This window comes from Vitis riparia, chromosome 15, assembly GCF_004353265.1.
Source record: "Vitis riparia cultivar Riparia Gloire de Montpellier isolate 1030 chromosome 15, EGFV_Vit.rip_1.0, whole genome shotgun sequence".
Classification (NCBI taxonomy): Eukaryota; Viridiplantae; Streptophyta; class Magnoliopsida; order Vitales; family Vitaceae; genus Vitis; species Vitis riparia.
The window spans coordinates 15,148,554-15,173,746 of NC_048445.1; the positions used below are offsets into that span (position 1 = coordinate 15,148,554).

The 25,193-nt window shown below is 31.0% G+C and overlaps 2 protein-coding genes and 1 long non-coding RNA gene across 3 annotated transcripts; 2 read left to right on the top strand and 1 right to left on the bottom strand.

The window, feature by feature from the left end:
• Positions 1–194: 194 nt before the first annotated feature.
• On the bottom strand, positions 195–10,238 carry LOC117931999. Its single transcript, XM_034853056.1, has 5 exons — positions 10,015–10,238; positions 3,220–3,349; positions 3,065–3,118; positions 735–804; positions 195–652 (listed from the first exon to the last, which is right to left on the bottom strand). Exons 1-5 carry the CDS (start codon positions 10,236–10,238, stop codon positions 603–605), a joined length of 528 nt encoding a protein of 175 aa, XP_034708947.1. The 3' UTR covers positions 195–602.
• A 4,483-nt stretch (positions 10,239–14,721) lies between these two features.
• On the top strand, positions 14,722–15,300 carry LOC117932820. The gene is made up of 3 exons (XR_004654233.1): positions 14,722–14,845; positions 14,942–15,020; positions 15,120–15,300. It is a non-coding gene; the product is annotated as an uncharacterized LOC117932820 (long non-coding RNA).
• Positions 15,301–20,837: 5,537 nt separating this feature from the next.
• LOC117932000 lies at positions 20,838–24,313 on the top strand. The gene is made up of 4 exons (XM_034853057.1): positions 20,838–21,045; positions 21,146–21,238; positions 23,341–23,442; positions 24,059–24,313. The coding sequence occupies exons 1-4, from the start codon at positions 20,890–20,892 to the stop codon at positions 24,311–24,313; spliced, it is 606 nt and encodes a 201-aa protein (XP_034708948.1). The 5' UTR covers positions 20,838–20,889.
• Positions 24,314–25,193: the final 880 nt, after the last annotated feature.

The following is a 25,193-nucleotide window of genomic DNA, read 5'->3' on the forward strand; positions in this document are numbered from 1 at the left end:
ATTATCATATTTGGTGGAGCATAATATGGGCTCAAATGGGAAGTGCTCGCTTTTAGAAAAATGTGCAACTTAATATGTTAGCTTTGGTTATAACACCCAAGAGATACCACAGATACTGTTATTTGTGCCTCCCAAGTTCGGGTATGAGGTTGATTGAATGATGAGAAAACCTGGAAATACAAAGTCACCAGGCATTTGAGGGCAATTATTAAACTGATTTTGCTCAAAAATTGCTTGTTCATCCATATCCATCGTTTTAATAAGAAAGTCTGATAAGACATTGTATATGTTGACATTGCCAGGACAACTGAGCAGTCAGAATTAGAGAATGCACAACCAGGATTCAAATAAGCACAACCACATCAAGGGCAAGAAAGCTTCCCATACAGCAATAGACAGACTGATCCTTGGATTGGAAACTATTCTAAAACACTCAGCTCTTCCCCTGTTGATCACCCAAGTCCACCAGACCTGCAAGCTGGTAAATCGTTGTACTGGAAAATAAGAATCATTTACACTGGCTCTATTTTCATTCATCTAAACACCTGGTGAGAGTGTAGCCCACATGATATTTCCAGAGGTGAAATGGCTGGTTGGTGATATTATGGTGAATTCAGCTTTTGTAGCTTAGCTTTGGCCGAATTAAGTTGCTCTGTCCAAAGAATTAAGTGAAAAGCATCGTTATAATTTATACATGGAAAAAGAATGTAGGAGGTGCAGGTGGAGTTTCTTACTCTGTTCAGAAGCTGTAGCTTTCTGGATGGTCGTGCGGAAGAAGAGATTCCCATTTTTCTGGTACACATTCTGTGATCAACAAAAGGGAAAATAAAACAATAAATAAATAAAAAAAGAAGTTATTTTCCATGGAACAGCAATCCTCTGGATCTACACTACTATTAGAAGTCAATAGCTGTAAATTGTAAAAAGGTTGTCCAAATAAAAACACCCCCATAAAAATAATGAAAATCCTAGAAAACTAATAACCAGGGCTCATCAAACTAAAAAACTTGATAAGCATGGTCAGTCCTATAAAATTAGAATCCTTTTCCATTCAAAGCAGGATGGTAGAATTACTAATGTCCATCACCTAGGAACAAGAACATGCACAAGATCAAATAGAAAACAAAGGCATTACTCAAAATGACTCAGGAAAGCAACCCTCTATTGTTGGGTAGGGCCTAAGAGATACCCAAAATAACCATCCAAGAAAACGATGCATGGGGCTCAAGGGTGTTAAGTCCCCTCGGTTTGGGGGACTTTTCTTTATCTACTTGCTTATGATAGGTGAGATAAGAATGAATATATTAATAATGGCGCCAAGTGAAAAAGTGGTGAAAATCTATGCATACATGCTATATCCAAGTCATGCTAAAATGAGAAAAAAAATTAAAAGGAAAAACAACCAAACCCTTTTAATTACCCCCACTCCAAAGCTATCTAAAAAAGTTGATAAAAGAAAGACTAACATTCCCCACCCCTTTCTAAGCCACAAGAATAAAGCCTTTAGAAACAAGTTATGCACAACCAAAACTGACATCTCCACTCCTTCAAAAGTTCTCCTGTTGTGCTCTTTCTATATGGACCAAGATCAATGCAAAGGGTCTCAAGCTCCCAGGCAACTTGCAGTTACCACAAATGAATAAGCTACCCCAGCTAAGCAGTGTCTCTCTGACTGAGGGGAAAGAATTCAAGACACCCCAATGGGTAGAAAACCATAGACCACAAATTTAAAAACCTGCTTACAAAGAACAAGGACATGCCATACATACTACAGGGGCAACACCAAATAATCATATCCTGACCTCTCTTCATTAGCTGATTGATTCTAAAGATCTTTTGCCCAGTCACCTCCCAAACCAAAAAGAAAGACATCACCCTGGATGGCACCCAATGTTTCAAAATCTCTTTAGCTGAGAAGGTTGAGAAATCGCCAGAGTCAATGATTTGTGGCATCCACAATGCCACTTACCACAGAGTTCAGCAACTCCAACAAGCAATCACTGGAGCCACCTCCTAGTCTACAATGGCACCATATGAGCCTAGGATTCCAAAAACTACACTATGAGTCTCGTTAAGAAACCATAGAGTTAGACTAAACAATGTGTGAGGAAGATCTATTTCAGGGCTTTCAGCACACTGAGATATTGATGGTGGTGATATTTAGTTTCATTTTCCTCTTTTAAGGTGCAACTATTATACTCCCTGTTTCCTTGGGCTGCACCTCTTTTCTGGAACCTTTAGTTCTCTTGGTGTATTTCCTAAAAAATTCCTCCTAAATCTAGGAGATTAGGATTCAGAAGTACCAACTTCCACCTTGTTATTGGCCTCTGGTGTCTGTCCACTCTCTGCTATGGCAAACAACGTATGAAAAGTATTCAACCATCCAACACTTAGCTCTCTTATCACAACAGATAACATGTTTTTGCTTGTCACAGCCGCTTAATTCTGTGGGATCTATAAAGAGGTCTAGGTCATGGATATAGCAACATCCTTAATGATTAACCTAACTTTGATGTCAATTACAGGGTCTTTGGGCCTTACCACAGCTTTTTTCTTCTTAACCAAATGAAAAACCTATGAACACAGCTTAGACTTAGAAGAGAGCCCAATGCGGAAAATGCAATCAATGAAACTAGAGTCTTGCTTTTTTCCACCCACTTTGTCCTTATTGTGTCTCATGCTTTCACTTAATTACACAAAATTACACAACCTGTGCACATTATTTTTTATCAGGACTCATGAAATTCTATGCAAGCCCAAGTTAGGTTTTCAATTCAAGAATTCTATGAACAAGTCATTTGGGGATTCCTATAAATGAAATTCAAGAAAACCCAAGTTCTATTTTTTCAATTTGAAGCATTTTTAACACCCGGGTTCTGTCTTTTCCTCTTTCTTACCTATCTATTAAAAAAAGGAAAAATACAAGTCTCTTCTATTTGAAGATTTTCAACATCTTCTTGAAGAAGCAATCATAATAAGAAAAATCTTCTGGTGTTCGTCGACAACAACAAATTAAGAAAAAAAATTGAAATGGGTACTTATCAGAACTGCATAATAGGCTTACCCTGGAGGTGGGAAGATTACTGAGCTCTCCAATAGCAATCTCATGGCTTCTTATCTGAAAAATGCCGATAACAATCATCCTCATCATTTATCATCTATCTTTATATATAGAGAGATAAGATAGTAAGGAAAAATGAAAAACAGAGAGAATCATGCCTGCTTGAGGAAGTGGAGTTTGGGATCTGAAGCAGTGGGCGAGGAGACTGCGGGAGAAGGCGATGAAGCAGAAGCCGCCTCCATTGGCATAGAACGAGGATGAGAGTTGGGCTCCCAAAGCCCACGTCCCCTTCAAAATTGATGGAAAAAAATGGTAGGGGTAAAAGCGTATTTTCACTTGTCAGCAACGTTAAGGCTTATCGGGCGATACCTAACTAAAAATCCTGATACAAGGGTATATTAGACGGGATGATACTATTTGAGAGTAAATATCCACATGCTTATCATATGCTCTAACTAATAATCCTAACAAGAAACTTATATTAAAGGATTTATATGATATTGCTTTAAAAAACGTTTAGAAATTAAATTGTAATTTCCTCATTATTATTATTATTATTATTATTATATATTCATTAATTTTTTTATGTCCTTTAAATATATCAAATTATATCAACCATCATTTTCGTATTTGTTTTGGTATATATGTTATTTCTTTTAATAAAACAATTTGAATATGTGTATTATTACTTGTTTTAACATTTTCTAAAGTTTATTTTAATATATTTACAAGTTTTGATTAATTTTCGTTTCATTGAATAAATAAAAAATAATAAATACACACATACTTTTATGCTAGGCTAATTTTGTTTTGAAAAATTTTGGTATTAATTGACTTAATTTTTATATTTCAAATTATTTTTGAAATTAATAAACTCTTTAAAAAGTCAACATTGAATAAATTAATTGATAAGTATAAGGGCCATCTATAATGAAATTACATTAGTTGGAATATAAGTCGAAACATCTTCCAATTGGGTGCAACTATTAGTAAAGCAATCATACTTCCTTCAACTAATGTATTTATTACAATTTTTTCTACATAATTATTGCAATTGGAATACTATTATTACTCCAAATAAATCAATTTCCTTTTTTTTTTAAAAAAAAAAAAAGAGTCAAAGATTTTTCTTATTCCTATATAATTTTCATGTATATGAATGTTTGGAAAGTGTTTTAATTCTATTTTTAAGTCAATTGGAAAGTCATTGATAATTTCCTAATAAAAAATATTTTTATAAGGGAGTTACCTCTTATTTAAAAGGAAACATCCTATTGTGAAATATTTTGTTACAAATAGGCATCTTTGACAATTATACAATTAGTTTTATTTATGGAATCTTGTTATTTAAGAAAAAAATATAAGAAGAGATTTTGACCAAAAAAAGTGAGTCTCTTTTTTGGGTATATTGGGATTTGAGAGTTCTAGGGTTGTACTCTCCTTGAATAATAATGAAAGCTCTTCTTTATCTTTGCCTGTGGATGTAGCCTTTAGGTCAAATCACATAACTTGTGTGCTTTGTGTGTTTTTTTGTCCTTGTTCTCTTATTCTTTTGTCCCAATTATTATTCTTTGTCATGATTTTTCACAACAAATTGGTATCAAAGTACAGGTTATTAGACCTAGAATGGAAACAAAGTTTAAGGTTGAAAAGTTTGATGGAAGAAATGATTTAGGTTTATGACGTGTTAAAATGCGTGCCTCATTAGTTCAACAGGGATTGTCCAAAGCATTGAAAGGCAAAAAGGTTCAACCAACAATTATGTCTAATGAAAAGAAGGATGAACTTTATGAAGAAAGTGTAGTGTTATTCTATTGTACTTGGGTAATAAGGTACTTCATGAGGCTATAGAAGAGAATACGATTGTCAAGTTATGGTTGAAGTTGGAAAGTCTATATATAACAAGGTCTATTACAAATGGATTGTATTTGAAGAAGTGATTGTTCACTCTCTCCCACTACAAGAAATAGAATAATTAACGACAAAATTTTTAGATTGGGAAAAAAAATTGTCCCTAAATGTATCAATTAGCAACGAAATTAAAAAATTGTCTCAATATTTTTATATACATAGTTTTAGAGACGAAAAATGTATCTTTTTGTTTCCAATTATATTAATATGCAAACTTTCAAAAAAAATAAGTTGTTCATAATCAATTTTGCGACGAAAGTAGAAATTTAGGGATGATTTTTTTTTTTGTTGCAAGATATATATTTTGGCGATGAAATAATTTATTTAATGTTTTGTTACTAAAAATGTTATAGAGATTTAGAGACAAAAATATAGCTTTTGTCGCCAAATATACTGATATGAAGACATTCACATAAGTAAGTTATTCATAAAAAATTTGGCTATGAAAGTAGACATTTAAGGATGATTTTTTTTTTCAAGATATATATTTTGACGATGAAATATTTTGTTGAATTTTTTGTTAGTAAAAAATGATATAGAAATTTAGACACAAAATTTGCCACTTATGGTTATTTTGCAACAACATGATATTTTTATTTTTATATATTATTTTATATTTTTATTAGAATATATTACTAAAATTAGATTGAACAATATTATATAATATTAAAATATATTTAAATTTAATATATTACAATCCATATATGTAGTATGAATTTTCTACTCGAGTCATTAAATTGGATGAGAATTTGATATGAGATTTTAATATGTAAAATTCCTTTGCATTGATTAGTCTTCTATATAGTGAGTTTTTAAAATTTTGTTTAATTAAATATGTGTATGACATAGTTACACTTTTGTAATTGTAATATTTTGTTACATTAAATACTTTTCAATTAATGTTATATGATCCAAAAATAATATTACATTTTTAAATATTATTTTATGTTTTTATTAGGATATATTACTAAAATTAGATTGAATAATATTATATAATATTAAAATGTATTTAAATTTAATATATTTGTAGACCACCCCTTGGGCCCTCTTTCTTTTTGGGCTGTCTTTGGTGGGCTTGGCCCTTTTTTTAAAGAGAGTAGGCTCATTTGAGCATTTATTTGGGCTACTCTCCTTTTGCACCTCATGCTTGGATCTTCTTCACCATCTCTCATGGACGTGGGCCCTTTTCATGCATGGACATCCACCTATTCCATGCATGGCCTCCTCCCAAGGTGAGTTTTATTTTGCTATATTCTCTTTTCAAAATTTCCTCCTTGGAAATCTTCCATAGGCGAATAAAATTCCAGATTTAATAAAATTCATGCTGCCATATTTTCTTCTTGGCATGCATTTTTTATGATTTTTAAAATCATTTTCTCAAACACCTTGAGTTTTCAAATAACTCCTCATTTTCCAAGAGTGGGTTGGGCCCATTTGGACCTTTCTATAGTTTTAGTCAGTTGCATTTTAGGGACCTCATTGGGGGGGCCTCATTTTTAGCTCCTTTGGGCCAACAGTCAGGGAAATTTTTTTCCTCTTAGTTTTTTTTGTAGTCGTAGGGACCACCTTAGGAGGCCACACTTAGGTAGAGACAGATTTGAAAATTGAGAAATTTTGAATCATGAATAATATTGAGAAAATTATTTTAAATCAAGGAAAATGAGAAGATTTATTCATGTTTATTAATGGTAGGTGAGAGTTGGGAAAACTATTCTAAATTAAGGAAATATTGAAAATTTTTATTTAAAATTAAAAGAAGTTTTAAAAAAACTTATTAAATAATAGAAATAATGTAATACCCTAGAATTAAACTTAAACCTAAAATAATGTAATAGCCCAATAAATAATAGAAATAATATAATTCATGAAACTGAACATGTTATGGCCGCACATTATAATATAAATCCCACACGAAATGCAATGACCACCATGCATCAATAATTCCTTAAATAATCAACTTAATGTACTTTGGATGTTCGATAAAATTATAATAATCATTCATTTAAAATGTTGGCAGTCCTCTTTATGGATCAAACAAAGCCAAACTAATTCTAACTTTTCCACATTAATCAACAGATTACAACTAAAACTACAAAAGTGAAAACATGCAAAATATGGCACCAATTTAATTAAAGTTATATATATAAACAACTACAAATTAAATATTGATGCTTCAAAACTAAAATTAGCAAACTTTAAAACAAGTGTGGACCCGCATTTTTCACGTGCGCCCCCACTCGATCGGCGAGACTCGCTTTTTATTTGTGAAAAATTAATTTTTGGAAAAAGTTGGAGTCGCCACTTATTTTATTTTATTTTAAAGGGAAAATAAAACAAGAAAGAAAAACCCTAAAATGTGACTCCATAATTTTTGGAAAAAGCATGTCTTTGAAAAACCCAAGTCTAAGTCCGGGGATCAGGTTACCTATTAGGAAGGTACTTTTAAAAGGTAGCACCCCTCTAAGCCCTCTAAAGGTCTCTACTAACTAAGTTAAGGGGAATTGGCAATTAATCGGTTTAATTATGGATACCTAAGTAGGCTAGGTGGTTCCAAAAAAATAGCATGCCAAACAAGATCAAATCATAATAAAGGAAGGTTAGGATGCGTACCTGGACCGCTTCTCAAGCGCTATCATAAAACATCGATGGTTAATTTAAACAATATATCATCCAGCATGTATTTTATTAGAAATAATCAAACAATGAAACATATATATCAGAACAACCAAACATTATTAGACATAAGCATTATTTCACAATGACAAGCATATTCACAGAATTCAGAAAGTAGGTGATAGAGGACATACCTGGATAGCATAGATAATTTGTAACGTGCTTCCTCAAGTTGTAAGGGGTTAGATAACAAATAATAAAATATAGAAATCCTAGCATGCTCGTTATCTAATTAGCATAGCAAAAGTGATCAAAGTATACAGAATCATCAATTATCACATACATCTTGTATATAATTCCTAAAAAAATAGATAGACATGATTTCAACAAGTGTCAAATGTGGCAACAAAAATAAATTTTGAAAAGATTTTCTTATGTAGGGGTTTCACCAATTCCCCAATCGATATACACGAATTTAGCTTAGAATTATCCCATTTATTTGGGACCACAAGCTTTGATTCGTGTTTTATTCAAAACTGTAATTTTATTTGAAAGATGTGAACCGATCAAAACATGGTTGCACATTATTTTTAAAAAATGAGATTTTGATTCTAAGAACTCTAAATGAATTTTTGAAATGGATTTTTAAGGAAAATGAGATTTTGAGAATAGTGTTGTATTTTAAAACTAAAAAGAAATTAATTTGAAAGCAATAAAGTGTATGAATCAAAATACCAAGCAAAACAAAAGAGAACAAAATCACAAAGTAGAATTTTTGACAACCAAGAAAATTGAAGGTGAGAATGGAGGCTAATCTTCACTATTTTCCGATAGCCTCTAAAAATTGAATTTGACAAAGGATGACCAAAGTGATAAATCAAAACCATAGATCTTACAAGCATTGAAGCTTTAACAACATTTAATCTTAAGATAAACTTAATCAAACACTAAATATTATGTGATCTTTAAAATAGTACAAACGATACGTATCAACTAATATTGATGATTTGGAGCCATAAATTTAATCGACTAACTAAACAATTGAATAAAAGAAAACAAACACATAGAATAAATAAAATTAGTCAAAAACTAAAATGAACTACTTTTAAACACAAAATGACAACATGGGAATAGACTAAACTAATAGCCTACAATTCGAAAGCATAGAATTAATGGAAAAATGGAATAGAAAAAAAATAAAAAATAAAAAATCTTATCATGAACTAAACAATATGAAACCAATCAAATTAATTAAAACTCTAAAAAATATCAACTAAAACAGGATCAATCCAAACTAAAATAATTATTTATTTTTTATTTGTTTATTTAATTTTATTTTTTTATTATTATTATTTCCTAATTGAGAACAAAAATAATGCAAATCAAAATTCTAAATTTTTAACTATCATCATGAATTATCCAAACTCTAAAAAAAATCCTAACTTTTCCATTATCAACAAAAATTGCCCAAACTAATACTAATATATATATATATATATATATATAATTTGTCAAACTAAGAAAATAAATTGTAACTACATTAAACAAAAATCATAATTTTTAAGATGGAATAATAAATCAATAATAGTTAAGAAAAATTAAAAATTAACGTTTAAGCTAAACATGGATTTCCTTATTGAGAACAAAAATAATGCTAATCTAAATTTTAAATTTTTAACCATCATCATGAATTATCCAAACTCTAAAAAATCCTAACTTTTCCATCATCAACAAAAATTGCCCAAACTAATACTAAAAAAAATCTAATTTGCCAAACTAAACAAATAAATTGTAACTACGTTAAACAAAAATCATAATCTTCAAGCTAGGATAATAAATCAAAATTAATTTATTTAGTTAAGAAAAAGAAATTAAAAATTAACATTTAAACTAAATATGAATTTACAATAAAAAATAAAATAAAATTTAAAATGCATAGGCCAAATAGGAATAATTTTAAAACTAAATCATGAATATAATGTTATTGGAAATAATTAAACCTAAACAATAGATAAAATCCTAAACAAGTATGAATTGAATTGAATATTTCATGAAACGAAATTATAATAGCATGAATTAGATTACCTTAAAACGTGAAGGCCACTTTCCACCAGTAAGAGTTTTTAATTAAAAAAAACAATTCCAAAGGTGACTTGTGTGATGGATATCCATGCACAGCAAGTCCTCAAAGTGCTGCACGTTAATGGAGAGGAATTTCCTTTGACAGCGTGCACACTTGTGCTCTTGAAGATGAAGTCGTGAAGATCCGTAGAGTGGTGGAAGCCTTTCCCTTAAAATTCTGGTGCGCTTGTGGTGTTCAGGTAGCGGGATTGACAAGCTGGTGTGGATCTCCAATGGTAGTTGGGTGTTTCCGGAGATGCATGAGTATGGCACAAGGTGTTGCAGCAACACAAATAGTGGAGGATCACGTTTCGGAACCCGATCTGTAGCTGTCTGGACAGAAGACTCTCCCCTTAAAATTCTGGTGCGGCTGTGGTGTCTCTGATGAGAGAAACTGGACCAAAGATTGTCTCCGAAACCCAGCTTTCTTTTCTCCCTTCTTATTTCCAGTTTCCTTCACCTTCCTCTGGATCTCTGAATGGTGCGACTGCACCTTTTCCACTTTTCCCCAGAATCCCTTCAACTGATCCATTTTTCCTTCCTCTCTCACGTATATATATCCCCCTTTCCCTAAAACCTAAATCTCCCTAAAAAAAGGCGAAATCTCCTATTTTCTCTCTTCTTTTCTCCTTATCATTTTTTAAATCTTCCAATTCAAAAGCAATCTTCCTAATTTCAAATTCCTCTCCAAAACCTTCCAAGGAGAGTCCCACCTTCCTTAAACTCCAATAGTAAGTTTCCTTGCAAAAACATGAAATTCTTGAAGTTAAATAATTGAATGAATAGATAAGCAAGTAAATAAATTAGGAAACGGTAAAAAATAAATAAATAAATAAACAAAAATAAATAATAAATAAATAAATAAGTTAAGGAAAATAATATAAAGAGGAAGATAACCAATAAAAAGTGAATGATAATCATAAAACTAAAACTAAAAATAAAAATAAAATAAAATAAAAAAAATAAAAAAAATAAACCAATAAACAAAAGCCGAGCCCAAAAGCCATGTAACCATGCAAGTCATACAAGTCACACTAAAAATGTCCAAATGGGCCAAGTGTGCCTAAACGGGCCTATGATGAGACTAAGTGGGCCTAGAGTGGTGCCTAATGGGCCAAGTGTATCTAAAAGCTATCCTAAAAAAAACAAGAAAAGCCTAAGTCTAAGTTAGGGCTGCCAAGGGTCACAATAAGGGATCAAATAATCCCTCAACCAAAGTCTCCAAGGTGACTCAGAAAAAGGTAAGTGGTGAGTAGTACTGGGCCACCAAGGAACTACCGTGGAGCACTGAAAACGAACTTAAAGACATGTGTTAAAGGGACAAAATTGAGGGTCTACAACAAGTAAACAATAACATGAAATTAACCAAATTATATACATCTACTAAATTGATATTAAATCCTAAATTAAAATAACAAACTTGGAGTATGAAAATAATAGCATGAAACCAATTAAATTAATATAATAAATTATGAAACACACGTAATCTACATAAGATGAATGATTGAGAACACAAAAATATTAACATGGATCAACTAGAATAACAATTAATAATTTTATGGGTAATATAAACTAACATGGATATTTTAAATAGCAACTAAAATTTTAAAAAGTTATAAAAATTAACATGAATCAATAAAATAAGAACTGATAATTCCAAGGATAATATAGATAAACATGGAATTTCAAAATCCAACAACAAATAATAAAAAAAATGACATGAATATTCAAAGTTACCAACAAATAATTTTACATAAACTAGCATGGATATTATAAACCTACATTGATATTAGCTTCCAATTGTTTAATTTTAAATTTAAAACATGTCTGACCCTGTCAACTTGAAATTATATATATATATATATATATATATATATATATATATATATATAGATATATTATTCCATAAAACAAACCACTAACATGTTGAAAGTATTCCATGGCCATATAAATTATTCATATATTTTAAAACGTAAACTAAAGCCCTAAGAACTAATAACTTTCCAAAGGAAACTCTAAACAACTACAAATTAATACGAAACAATTCAAATATTCTGAGCCCCCTTTTCTAGCACCAGCCGTCGTTTTCTCTCTAAAAAATGGACCTAAGAATCAGCTCTACTCTGAGCTCCCTTTTTCACACTCTCTTCTCAAAACTCATTGAAAAACCCCCCTCAATCCCGACTCTCTCTTTCTTTCCTTCTCACCCTTCTCCCTCTCTCAAAAATGCCCCAAACCTCTCTCAGCCTTCTCCGTTTTTCCCCTTCCCCAAAAACCTCTCTACCCATACCTTCCCATTCCTCTAAGTTGGAGGTGGTCCTTTCAGCATGGTGGTGATGTGAAGCCAAGGTCAAAGTGGGAGAGCTTTATTAAGGCCCCTCATGTCTGCCCAAAACTCCCTCTCTCTCCATGGCAAAAATGTTAATGAGGCCTTAAAAAAACCAAATAAAGCAAAGCCACATTTTGGTGGTCTACAATACCACTTTACTTTTCTAAAAATATTTATAATATTAAATAAAAATATAATATATTTTAAAATAATAAAATTTCCTTTTATTTTTAACATGCTCACATTTAAATATTATACATATTTTTTTAATAAAATAATTTACTTTGATAATCTCAAATATAAAAAATAATATAATTAATTATTAATTTATTTATATATTTTAATTTTTTTATAATTATTTTTATTTTTATAATTATTTTTAATTTTAATAATATATAAATTATATATTTAATTTTAATTTTTTCATAATTATTACATTGAGAGCAAGTGCGCATATAAGGTGGGCATGGAGGTCGTGCACTAAAGGAAAGGTGGAGTATCCTGCTGATACCCAAACATCATTTAAATTAAAATATCACAATTTCATCATTTCACCTAGTCTTTCAAGAGTAGTCACTCATTCCTACAGGACTAGACACTCNCTGAAGGAGGAACTCTTGGGAAAAAAATTTCTTCTTGTTTTAGACGACGTCCGGAATGAGATTTGTGATAAATTGGATGTTTATACGCTCCCATGAGGACCAGAGCACAAGGCGGCAGGGTTATTGTCACAACTCGTAATGAAGGGGTTGTATCAACAATCGGAGCTAGTTCACCCTATGTCCTCCAGGAGTTATCAAATGATGACTGCTTATCTTTGTTTGCCCAACAAACACTAGGTACAAGAAACTTTGATACTCATCCACACCTGAAAGTAGGTAAAAAAATAGTGAAGAAGTGCAAAGGGTTACCTTTGTCTGCAAGGACCTTAGGAGGAATGCTGCGCACAAAACTAGATCATGATGCATAGGACCAACTATTAAAAAGCAAGGTATGGTACTTACCAAAAGAGAAAACAATATTCCTCCAGCTCTCAAATTGAGTCATCACCATCTTCCTTCTCATTTGAAGTGTTGTTTTGCATATTGTGCTATATTTCCAAAATATTATGAATTTGAGGTGGGTGAATTAGCCTTGCTATGGATGGGAGAGGGATTCTTGCACCAAACAAAAGGAAAGAAATCATTGGAGGACATAGGTGTTGAAAACTTTCTTGAATTATTAGTGAGGTTATTTTTACAACAATCAAATTGCAGGTCATCAAAATTTGTTATGCATGATCTCATTAATGATCTTGCTCAATTTGTTTTTGGAGATGTATGTTTTAACTTCGAGGACAAAGGGGAAAATAATCAGCAACATACTATTTATGAAAGAACTCGTCATTCATCTTTTATTTGTCAAACTTATGAGATTGCTAGAAAATTTGATACATTTGGTAAGGTGAAAAATCTCCAATCATTAGTAGCATTACCAACAAATATTCAAGGTTCATGGATAGGGGATATATATCTATGAAAGTGCTACATGGCCTTCTCAAGGGAATGAGATGCTTACGGATACTATCTTTGGCTGGCTATTACATAAGTGAGCTACCAAATTCAATTGGTGAGCTAAAACACCTATGATATCTTAATTTATCTAATTGTTTAATAAGAAGGCTACCAGATTCAATGAGTTGTCTTTATAATTTACAAACATTGATATTATGCGATTGTGGTGAACTCATTGGGTTGCCCACAGGGATTGGAAAGATAATAAACCTTTGGCATTTTGTTATCACCAGTGCAAGTAAACTAAAAGAAATGTCTTTCCAAATGGGCAACCTTACAAATTTGCAAATGTTGCCAAGGTTTATTGTGAGCAAAAATGGAGGGTCGAGAATAGGAGCATTGAAGAACCGTTCCAATCTCCAATTGTGAACCTTATCTCTTGATCACTTTCCACAGTCCACCATTGCCTCCTTGACATTTTCCCACTCTCAACCTGAAAATATGTTAAAAGTTATAGCTTCCACATTCAGTTTGGATGATAGGTTCTGAAAACATAAGATCACTATAGACCTCTCTTTACCAGTTTACCTCTTAACTCATTGTTCTCAATTAAACTCAATCTTTCTTTACCATAATAAATTTGCTAAATAATATCCATTTTCATGTCTTCTTATGGAAGCCATGTAGCTTGACATGTATAAAGTAGCAAATAGAGAGAGAAATGATTTATCTTTTTAGTTAATGGGATGTAGCGTTTGGAAATCTTCTTTGTTTTCATATATTGTTAAAATGGTTAACATGGAAAAGCTTTCTTTCTCTGTTTCCCATAAGCCATATAGCATTATTTAGGGGAAATTTTCATTATTTTTATTGTATCATCTCTTTTGGAATTAAATTAGGCTTATTAGCTCTGATAAAAAGAAGCCCTTGAGGCTTGGCCCAAGTGGTAAAGGGATGGGGAGGGTTTGTGGGAGGTGCTAGGTTCAAGTCCTAGTAGGGACAAAGATTTACCTAACAAAACAAAAAAAAAAAAAAAAAAAAGGCTCTGATAAAAAGAATAGGGTTGTAAGCATAGATACTCTCTATTTGCTTTCCTTGTCTTTGAATTGTCAGGCATCAATGTTCCTTATGCAATAGCAGTTCCAAAGTTTTGAGTTTTGTCATTAGCTTATTGGGTAGTCTTATTGTAGTTATTGTTAAGTTATTGTTGATTCTATGTTTAATCCTTTTGAAGATTGCAGAGAGACATAACTTCTTAATCTTTGAAGATCGTAAGTTTGCTGACATTGGTAACATAGTGACCATGCAGTATGAAGGGTGAGTCTCACTTTTCCTGCATATGGTATGTCTTAATTTCTTTTTCTGTTGCTTTTCTTACATTTTCTTAACAATTCTTGGCACTGCTGTTTGCAGACGGATATTGGACGGGGCAAATATAGTTAATGCTGACATAATCTCTGGTCCTGGAATTGTGGATGGTCTGAAACTGAAGGTTTGCATTAATAGTTTAACCTAATATTAGTCTGGACTTGTAGAAAAGCCTTAGAACTATTGTTTCTCTAATTTCTTATTACTCTTGCAATATTCGTAGGGTTTGCCTCGTGGTAGGGGCCTGTTGCTTGTTGCAGAAATCACTACAAGAAATAGAATAATTAGCGACAAAATTTTTAGATTGGGAAAAAAAATTGTCCCTAAATGTATCAATTAGCGACGAAATTAAAAAATTGTCTCAATATTTTTATATACATAGTTTTAGAGACGAAAAATGTATCTTTTTGTTTCCAATTATATTAATATGCAAACTTTCAAAAAAAATAAGTTGTTCATAATCAATTTTGCGACGAAAGTAGACATTTAGGGATGATTTTTTTTTTGTTGCAAGATATATATTTTGGCGATGAAATAATTTATTTAATGTTTTGTTACTAAAAATGTTATAGAGATTTAGAGACAAAAATATAGCTTTTGTCGCCAAATATACTGATATGAAGACATTCACATAAGTAAGTTATTCATAAAAAATTTGGCTATGAAAGTAGACATTTAAGGATGATTTTTTTTTTCAAGATATATATTTTGACGATGAAATATTTTGTTGAATTTTTTGTTAGTAAAAAATGATATAGAAATTTAGACACAAAATTTGCCACTTATGGTTATTTTGCAACAACATGATATTTTTATTTTATATATTATTTTATATTTTTATTAGGATATATTACTAAAATTAGATTGAACAATATTATATAATATTAAAATATATTTAAATTTAATATATTACAATCCATATATGTAGTATGAATTTTCTACTCGAGTCATTAAATTGGATGAGAATTTGATATGAGATTTTAATATGTAAAATTCCTTTGCATTGATTAGTCTTCTATATAGTGAGTTTTTAAAATTTTGTTTAATTAAATATGTGTATGACATAGTTACACTTTTGTAATTGTAATATTTTGTTACATTAAATACTTTTCAATTAATGTTATATGATCCAAAAATAATATTACATTTTTAAATATTATTTTATGTTTTTATTAGGATATATTACTAAAATTAGATTGAATAATATTATATAATATTAAAATGTATTTAAATTTAATATATTTGTAGACCACCCCTTGGGCCCTCTTTCTTTTTGGGCTGTCTTTGTTGGGCTTGGCCCTTTTTTTAAAGAGAGTAGGCCCATTTGAGCTTTTATTTGGCCTACCCAGATGAGGACAAGTGCCCTCACTTGGCCATCCATTTGAGCCTTTTTATTGCCATTTTCGGCGAGGGTTTGAGCACGCAATTCTAGGGCAAGGAGAGGACCTTCCATTTTGGGAGAAAAAGGCGGCGGTTGGGAAAGCATCTTTGGAGAAGAGAAAAACAGAGTAGAGAGGATTTGAACGAAGAGCATTTTTAGAGAGCAGGGCCTTGAGGAGGAGGAACATCTGGAAACGGATTGGAGAGGAGCAGAGCAGAGGAGCCTTAGCTTCTAGAGAGGGCTTTTGGGTCCTCCAGGTATGGTCACTGTGGGTTTCACCTTTATTTATTCATGCTGTTCTCTTCTTTTCTTCAGAGAGCTCAAAAATCACTTTGCTATTTAGATGTGAGTATCAGAGAAAGCATCTGAACCTGATTGATTTTCTTTATGGTTGTTCACGAGCTTGGTGTGGCTTATTTATCCCTTTCTCCTTTGGTCTAGCTTGAAAATAATCTGATTATCTTTTTCTTTTTAACTACATTGTGCCTTGGAAGATTACATCTCTGTTTTTCATTCATAAATCTGGGTTTAGCTTCTTCCCTCTCTATTCATAAGCACAGGAATGACTCATGACAGATACTTGGTTAAGAAGACTTCTTTGTTTGTGAGTCTGTTTTGCTGATCGTGCTTTTGATATTTTCTCTATACTATTGGAGTTTGGTTTGGGTTCATTTTGACTCCCCAAGAGGAATTCTACTGGTGCCCTCCCTGTGTTATGGGGTGAGTAATGATATTCCTAAGGATTTTAAGAGAGAAAGAACAGGGGAAGGAATGTCTCATCAACCTTGCTGATTTCCCGGACCTGTGAACTTCTCATTTGAGACTGCCATTGCTTTCTGTATTATTAACGGCATCCCTGCCATGGTGGAAATCTCGTCTTCATCCTATACAAGATGTATCTTCCGTGTAGTCACCATCTTTGGAACCCGTTGCTGAAGCTTTCACTAAGTCAAATTGTGCTCGGTTTCACTTCTTGTTGCTACTGACTTTGCATGGAACAATATATGGCCAAGAAAGCTCTCAGGATTTCCACAGCAGAAACAAGGCCAAAGTGGGGTAACCTTATTTGAGAAGTGTATTCAGTAGAGAGAGAGAGGTGGCTTTGTCAGAGAGAGAAATTTAGAAGAAAATTTGAGGAATACCCGGAATCGCGGACTGAGTTGGAGACAAAAACGCGGGTGGCGAAATTCAACTAGTTAAAAAAATCTGAAACATGAGCTCCACGTCACACAGGAAACTGTGAAGGCACCAGCGAATGAGGTTTCAAATCTGGAAATTATCTAAGATTTTTCTTGATGGTGAGATTCAATGGATTTTTTTCTGGGTTGCAAAAGAAGCCAGTGCATGGTGAGGTTAACAGTTCGTTTTCTTCTTCAAGGATGGGAACTCCAAGGACTGACCACTCGGTGGGGTTAGAAGATGTATTTTGGCGGATGTGGATATCATGAACTATCAATTTGTCAAAATAAATTTGGTGGTTCCCATGGTTATTCGAATGTCAAAGAATTGCAAATCAAGAAGACTTTCCAAGTTGGAATTTACTGGATTTTTTTAATCCTTGCGGCTATTCTGGTTTGTGGTTCAGAAGGGTTGAATTTCGAGGGGCTATGTTTTCTTTAGTTAAAGAAGAGGCTCAATGATCAGTTTAATCAATTTGTATAACTGGAATCCTAGTGATCATGATACCATGTGAGTGGATGGATGTGAATTGCACGGGAGTGGAGAAAAAGGGAATAAGTATTGGATGTGGACCCACCACACAAGTGCAATTATGGAAATTACAACACTTTCTCGCCAAGTGGAAAGCAATTGTTCATGTGGGGGGTATCAGGTATGAGTATGGAATTGATCCCAAAGGCTGAGGGTATGGCTCATTTCCAAGACTAAAAAAAGAGACTAATGGGAACAACAAGATGATTGCGCGTGGTCCCCACCAAAATTCTTTATGCAAGGCTACTCTCCTTTTGCACCTCATGCTTGGATCTTCTTCATACTTGGCATTTCATGTCCAACTTTCCCATACCATCTCTCATGGACGTGGGCCCTTTTCCTGCATGGACATCCACCTATTCCATGCATGGCCTCCTCCCAAGGTGAGTTTTATTTTGCTATATTCTCTTTTCAAAATTTCCTCCTTGGAAATCTTCCATAGGCGAATGAAATTCCAGATTTAATAAAATTCATGCTGCCATGTTTTCTTCTTGGCATGCATTTTTTATGATTTTTAAAATCATTTTCTCAAACACCTTGAGTTTTCAAATAACTCCTCATTTTCCAAGAGTGGGTTGGGCCCATTTGGACCTTTCTATAGTTTTAGTAAGTTGCATTTTAGGGACCTCATTGGGGGGGCCTCATTTTTAGCTCCTTTGGGCCAACAGTCAGGGAAATTTTTTTCCTCTTATCTTTTCTTGTTGCCGCAGGGGGACCACCTTAGGAGGCCACACCTAGCCAAAGACACTTTTGAAAATTGAGAAAATTATTTTAAATCAAGGAAAATGAGAAGATTTATTCATGTTTATTAAAAAAGGTGAGAGTTGGGAAAACTATTCTAAATCAAGGAAAATTGAAAATTTTTATTTAAAATTAAAAGAAGTTTAAAAAAAAAACTTATTAAATAATAGAAATAATGTAATAGCCCAATAAATAATAGAAATAATATAATTCATGAAACTGAACATGTTATGGCCGCACATTATAATATAAATCCCACACGAAATGCAATGACCACCATGCATCAATAATTCCTTAATCCTTAAATAATCAAATTAATGTACTTTGGATGTTCGATAAAATTATAATAATAAAGGGAAGGTCAAGCTCATTCATTTAAAATGTTGGATCAAACAAAGCCAAACTAATTCTAACTATTCCACATTAATCAACGGATTACAACTAAAACTACAAAAGTGAAAACATGCAAATATGGCACCAATTTAATTAAATCAATTAACTAAAGTTATATATATAAACAACTACAAATTAAATATTGATGCTTCAAAACTAAAATTAGCAAACTTTAAAACAAGTAAACAATAACATGAAATTAACCAAATTAATTAAATAAAATTATATACATCTACTAAATTGATATTAAATCCTAAATTAAAATAATAAACTTGGAGTATGAAACCAATTAAATTAATATAATAAATTATGAAACACACGTAATCTACATAAGTTGAATGATTGAGAACTAATTCAAAGGAGCACAAAAATATTAACATGGATCAACTATAATAACAATTAATAATTTTATGGGTAATATAAACTAACATGGATATTTTAAATAGCAACTAAAAATTTTAAAAATTAACATGAATCAATAAAATAAGAATTGATAATTCCAAGGATAATATAGATAAACATGGAATTTCAAAATCCAACAACAAATAATAAAAAAAATGACATGAATATTCAAAGTTACCAACAAATAATTTTACATAAACTAGCATGGATATTATAAACCTACATTGATATTAGCTTCCAATTGTTTAATTTTAAATTTAAAACAATACAAACCATTGACACCATGTTTGACCCTGTCAACTTGAAATTATATATATATATTTTTTATTCCATAAAACAAACCACTAACATGTTGAAAGTATTCCATGGCCGTATAAATTATTTATACTACATGAATTCATATATTTTAAAACGTAAACTAAAGCCCTAAGAACTAATAACTTTCCAAAGGAAACTCTAAACAACTACAAATTAATAAGAAACAATTCAAATTGATTTTTAAATATTCTAAAACATAAATAAATAAAACAAGAACTAATAACTTTCTAAAACAAATCCGAATGGCTTTCTTCAAACAAAAAAAAAAAAAATGAAGGTCACACACTTTTCTCAATCTCAAATTCATTTTCTTTTAATCCAAAGATGATTAACAAAAGAAATGTGGCAGCTGCCTGTACTTCCCCACTCTCATTTTTCATTAAAAAAAAAAAATAGAACATGGGCACATTAACATAAACAACCCAATGGCCAGCTGTAACCATGCATGGCCTCACCTTTTGTATCCCATTAATTTATAATTTCCATGGCAACCACAGATCAATAGTTTCATTAAGTCCAACCACAAGCATTATTTCCATTTCATTGAACAACTGACCACATACTTCAATGTCCTTATTATTGTTATTTTTTACTTTAATCAACAACACCAACACCGAACTCATTATAGGAAACAGAAAGAATCTTCCATCTATGTTCAAGCCAATCAAACTCAAGTATATGAAAATCAAAATTTGAGACTTTAGAGATATGAGATATTAAAATAAATATTCTTCCAAAAACAAACATGATTTATTAACATTCCAAACTCCCTTCAAAACACAGTGAAAATGGTGGCCTTTTAGGCCCTTAAATCCTACTAGTTTATTGACTAACCTTTCTTTGGTTAATAATCTTATTGGCTTAGCTAATTGTGACAAAGAATAAGAAAAATATCTAACTATTGTACTAAAAGTTTTATTTATAAATTTCAATTGGTCATCTTATTTGCTTAGAAGCTTAAATATTTCTTACTTCACTATTTGTGTTCTAGGAAAAGTTTATAATTGATTTTACTCAAGATCATGTGAAAAAGGCTATAGAAGGCAAAATGGCTGCAAGATACAGAGATCACAGAAACAAGTGCCACAAGCATTTCAAGAAGTACCCAACAATAGCTTTGGCAAAGCAGAATCCATATAAGCATGTTAGTGATCAAAAGCAGTGGGATTGGTTATGTGATAGATTTGCCTCAGAAAAATTCCAGGTAAAGATTTCATCAAAATCTTGTTTGGTTTGCTTTATCATGTTTAACATGATATTATATTTTAATATTGATACTTTGATCTTAACTTTTAATCATAAAGCGACGCTCAACATTGAACACTGAAAACAGAATGAAGTTACCTTTTACTCATCGAGGTGGATCACGGTCCTTTGTACAACATGTGGAAGAATTGGTAAAATTAAGAGAAATTATGTTATTTTTATTAATGCTTTTAAATTGTTGATTACTGTACTTCACAAATGATTTAACTTTATTCTTTAGTTTAATGAGATATATCAACTTTTATCTTTGGAAATAATTAGCTTATTAAATGCTTAATATTGTCTTTATTGTATTGAATCATGTGTTGGATCTAATATTTTGATTCCATCCTTTAACTAAAACTATTGTTATTATGTATAGATTTTGGTCATTAAAAGCTATGGTGCATTTCATTACAATTCCATACTCTTAAGACTTGGTATGAATGACAATATTAAATATTCTTCTACTTGCATGTTTTCGTTAGCCTTGAGTTAATGTTTCATTTGTAAAACAAATGTATGTCTATACATGATCACTATGTTAAACTTGAAGTAGGATAGTCTTTTTTATATATAAATATCGAATTCCATACTCTTAAGACTTGGTATGAATGACAATATTGAATATTCTTCTACTTGCATGTTTTCGTTAGCCTTGAGTTTAATGTTCATTTGTAAAACAAATGTATGTCTATACAATGATCACTATGTTAAACTTGAAGTAGGATAGTCTTTTTTATGATGTTAACATTACTTTATACATTAGAATAAGTCCATAGTAGCTATAATAAGGATGTATTTTTTTAATATATTTTTAGGATGAATTTAAGGCAATGAAATTGAATTGTTAAATTTATATTTTTGTTGCTTGTATATGTATGTTATTAAGAAATAAAGGAATAGTCAACAACTTAAGTAGGTGTCAATAAAACCATGACTAGAAGGCATGTATACTTGTAGCAAGAAGATTTCAACTTTTACTAGTTGTGGTAGTGATTGCTTGGGAAAAAAATATGGACCATTTGTGATTTTTCAAAAATAAAGAAAGGCATATAGCCAAGGTACTATTATATTCATAACATAGAAGGGTTCTAGATATGACATGTCATGGGCTATGAAAATAGGCCTAGTATGGTCAAGGCATGTTAAGCCTTGACCATAGGGTTCCTTTATAAAACCAATTTTTGCAGCCTTCTTTTTTCAGTAGGTGTACACATTTGTAGAGATGATTTATCCCTTCAATATTGTGGATTTGTATTATACATATAGATCATTCAAAAAGATTAAGTTACATATAAATAACACAACTTAAGACCAAAATTAAAATCAAAAGAATTAATAAATCTTTTAAATTAACAAAATTAAACAAAAAATATGGACTTTGGTGAAAACAAGTCCATCTAACCCTTATCTGATAGAGGTTTCTTTGGGTTTTTCTTTCCATCACTACTTTCATCCGGCTCCTTTCAAAAACCTTTCAACTATGTTTCACTTTTTCTATATCTCTATATGTATATATTCATAACTATTGTTTGAATTAGAGATTTTAAATTATTGGTTAATTTATGATTTTGGTGAATGATGAACCTTGACCACTTGCAGCTAAGGGTTTGAATTAGATTGTGTATTATACCATGCTTTTAATTGAACTTTGATCTTTCCATCATTCTAATTTTTAATTTTGCAGATAGTTGGTATTTGTAGTGTTAGATCTAAGGTTTAGAGTTTTTCTACGTTTAGCATTTCACGATGAACTTATTTGGCCTTTGTTGATTACTTTGATCAATTTTTATACTTATTTGCACATACCTTTCATGTCATGCAACCAAATTGTATATTTTATGTTCTATCTAATATTCTAGATATGTTTCTTGATTTGTTTTCCTTTTAGAATAGGGAGTTTGACTTGTAAATTTTTATAATATGCATTTTTTTCTTTATACAAAGCATATATATTTGTTTCTTTCTTTTTAAGTGAGTCAATTTATTATAAATATCATAATTTTGGCTAGAAAAATAATAATATAACAAAAACTAGATTATAATACAACATTCAAAAATGACTTACTTTATATTACAATAAACATAAAATAAAATCTGGTTGTTTAACTTGCATAAGAGATCTTTCTTGTGTGACTCATGAATTTTGATCACCATGGATGCAAATTTATTTGAGAGGTTCTATATAGTTTATTGTTTCTTAAAATTATATTTATATTTTTTTTTACTCATTCTTCATGTTGTTATCTAGGCACGACACACCGGACAAGCGCCAGGACAAATAGAACTTTTCAAGTTAATGCATTGGACTTCTCAAAATGGTTGGATAAACCAAGAAGCAGAGGCTTCTTATGTAAGTTTTCCTTATAGAATCTTCAGCTTGCTTATTTTTTTATTAAATATGATTTTCAATTTGTTTCTAACTTGTAGCTTAAGTAGGTCACTATACAAAATTGGTTTTTCACATTATGTAATTTTTTTATTTTCATTTGACTGAGTTTAAAAATGATAGATAAAAATGAATTAAATTGGTCTTATTAAATTTTGTGATTCTATATATAGTAGGAAAATTTTATGAAATTCTATAGAAATTCATATGAACCTTCCAAAAATTTGCCATAGTCATAAAGAACATGCTATGAAACTTAAGCAAATTGTTTTTTTTCATGAAATTCTATAGAAATTTATATGAACCTTCCAAAAATTTGCCATAGTCGTAAAGAACATGCTATGAAAAAGTTTCAATTTTTTTTTTTCATGAAATTCTATAGAAATTTATATGAACCTTCCAAAAATTTGCCATAATCATAAAGAACATGCTATGAAACTTAAGCAAATTGTTATATATATATTCTCTTTTTGCAATAAATTATAGTTGAATTAGCCAAGTTGCCTATTGAAAAGATTTTATTTAATTAGTTTGTGTTTTACATTATTTTACTTTTTTTTTTTTTTTTTTGTATTTGTAGGAAAAAATGTTAGAATTGCAAAAGCAACCAGTGCCAGAAGGTGGTCAAGCCTTGAAAGAGGCTGAAATATGTGTTCAAGTGTTAGGGTCAAGATCTGGATATATCAAGGGCTTAGGTCATGGCCCTCGACCACCCTCATCCTCATCGAAATCTACACATAAGTCACATCGAGAGATAGAATTGGAGAATGAGCTTAAAGCAACACGAGAGCTTTTACAAAGTCAAGAGACTCGAATCCAGCACCAGCAGTCCTAGATAGCTCAATTAGCTAGTTTTGTTAGTGAAATGTGCCAACACATGCATATTCCAGGATCAAGCTCAAGAAGTTCATCTCCTTAAGATGATACACCGCTTATGGATTCTTAGTCACACTTCATGGATGATGATTGACATTTTCTCCATTAACACTTGGTTTGGAGTTTTTTTGGACATTATCTTTCCTTGACATGTATATATGGTACTTTTGTTTACTGCATTATTTTTTTTTATGTTATCACATTTTGCAAATGTGTTATTTTTGTGGCCACATTTTGCACATGTGTTAGTTTTGTTATCACATTTTGCACATGTGTTAGTTTGCTTGCTACATATCAATCTTTACTATTTTTTATTTTTATTTTTTTTATGTTATCACATTTTGCACATGTGTTTGTTTGCTACTTTTCTTTTACTTTTAGAACTTATGACATTTTACAAATGTGGATGTCAGTGCTTACTATTTATTTATTTATTTTGTATATGTGAATATACCAAAACTCTTTTGCATTCAATGGAATATTATCAATTATTTATTAAAGCTTTGTTGTCACATAATTTATTTATTCATTTGGAGTTTTTAATTATCAATATGTAATAAATTAAGTTATAACAAAATTTAATTGTTTAATTAATTTTTATAATTTAAATTTAAATTTAAATATTGGAATATATCAATTGAATATATTAAAATATGATGACAAAATTATTATATACATATAGACAAAAGTTCATATGTTTAGAGCCATTTATTTATTTATTTGTTAAAATATGACCTGAACTTCCAACGGGGAAATAAAGTTTTGTTTCAAAATCCATTTGGCAACAAAATTATAATTTTGGTCATTGTATGTGTCTAATTTGGCGACAATTTAATTGA

Excerpts from the sequence above, each read along its gene's own strand:
- LOC117931999 (XM_034853056.1), bottom strand. The coding sequence starts at position 10,238 with ATGGATCAGTTGAAGGGATTCTGGGGAAAAGTGGAAAAGGTGCAGTCG. Across the intron at positions 3,119-3,219 it reads AACTCCACTTCCTCAAGCAG|ATAAGAAGCCATGAGATTGC; the intron begins GCATGATTCTCT and ends GGCATTTTTCAG. Across the intron at positions 805-3,064 it reads GTAATCTTCCCACCTCCAGG|AATGTGTACCAGAAAAATGG; the intron begins GTAAGCCTATTA and ends TGTTGATCACAG.
- LOC117932000 (XM_034853057.1), top strand. The coding sequence starts at position 20,890 with ATGGCTGCAAGATACAGAGATCACAGAAACAAGTGCCACAAGCATTTC. Across the intron at positions 21,239-23,340 it reads TACAACATGTGGAAGAATTG|GCACGACACACCGGACAAGC; the intron begins GTAAAATTAAGA and ends GTTGTTATCTAG. Across the intron at positions 23,443-24,058 it reads AAGAAGCAGAGGCTTCTTAT|GAAAAAATGTTAGAATTGCA; the intron begins GTAAGTTTTCCT and ends TTGTATTTGTAG.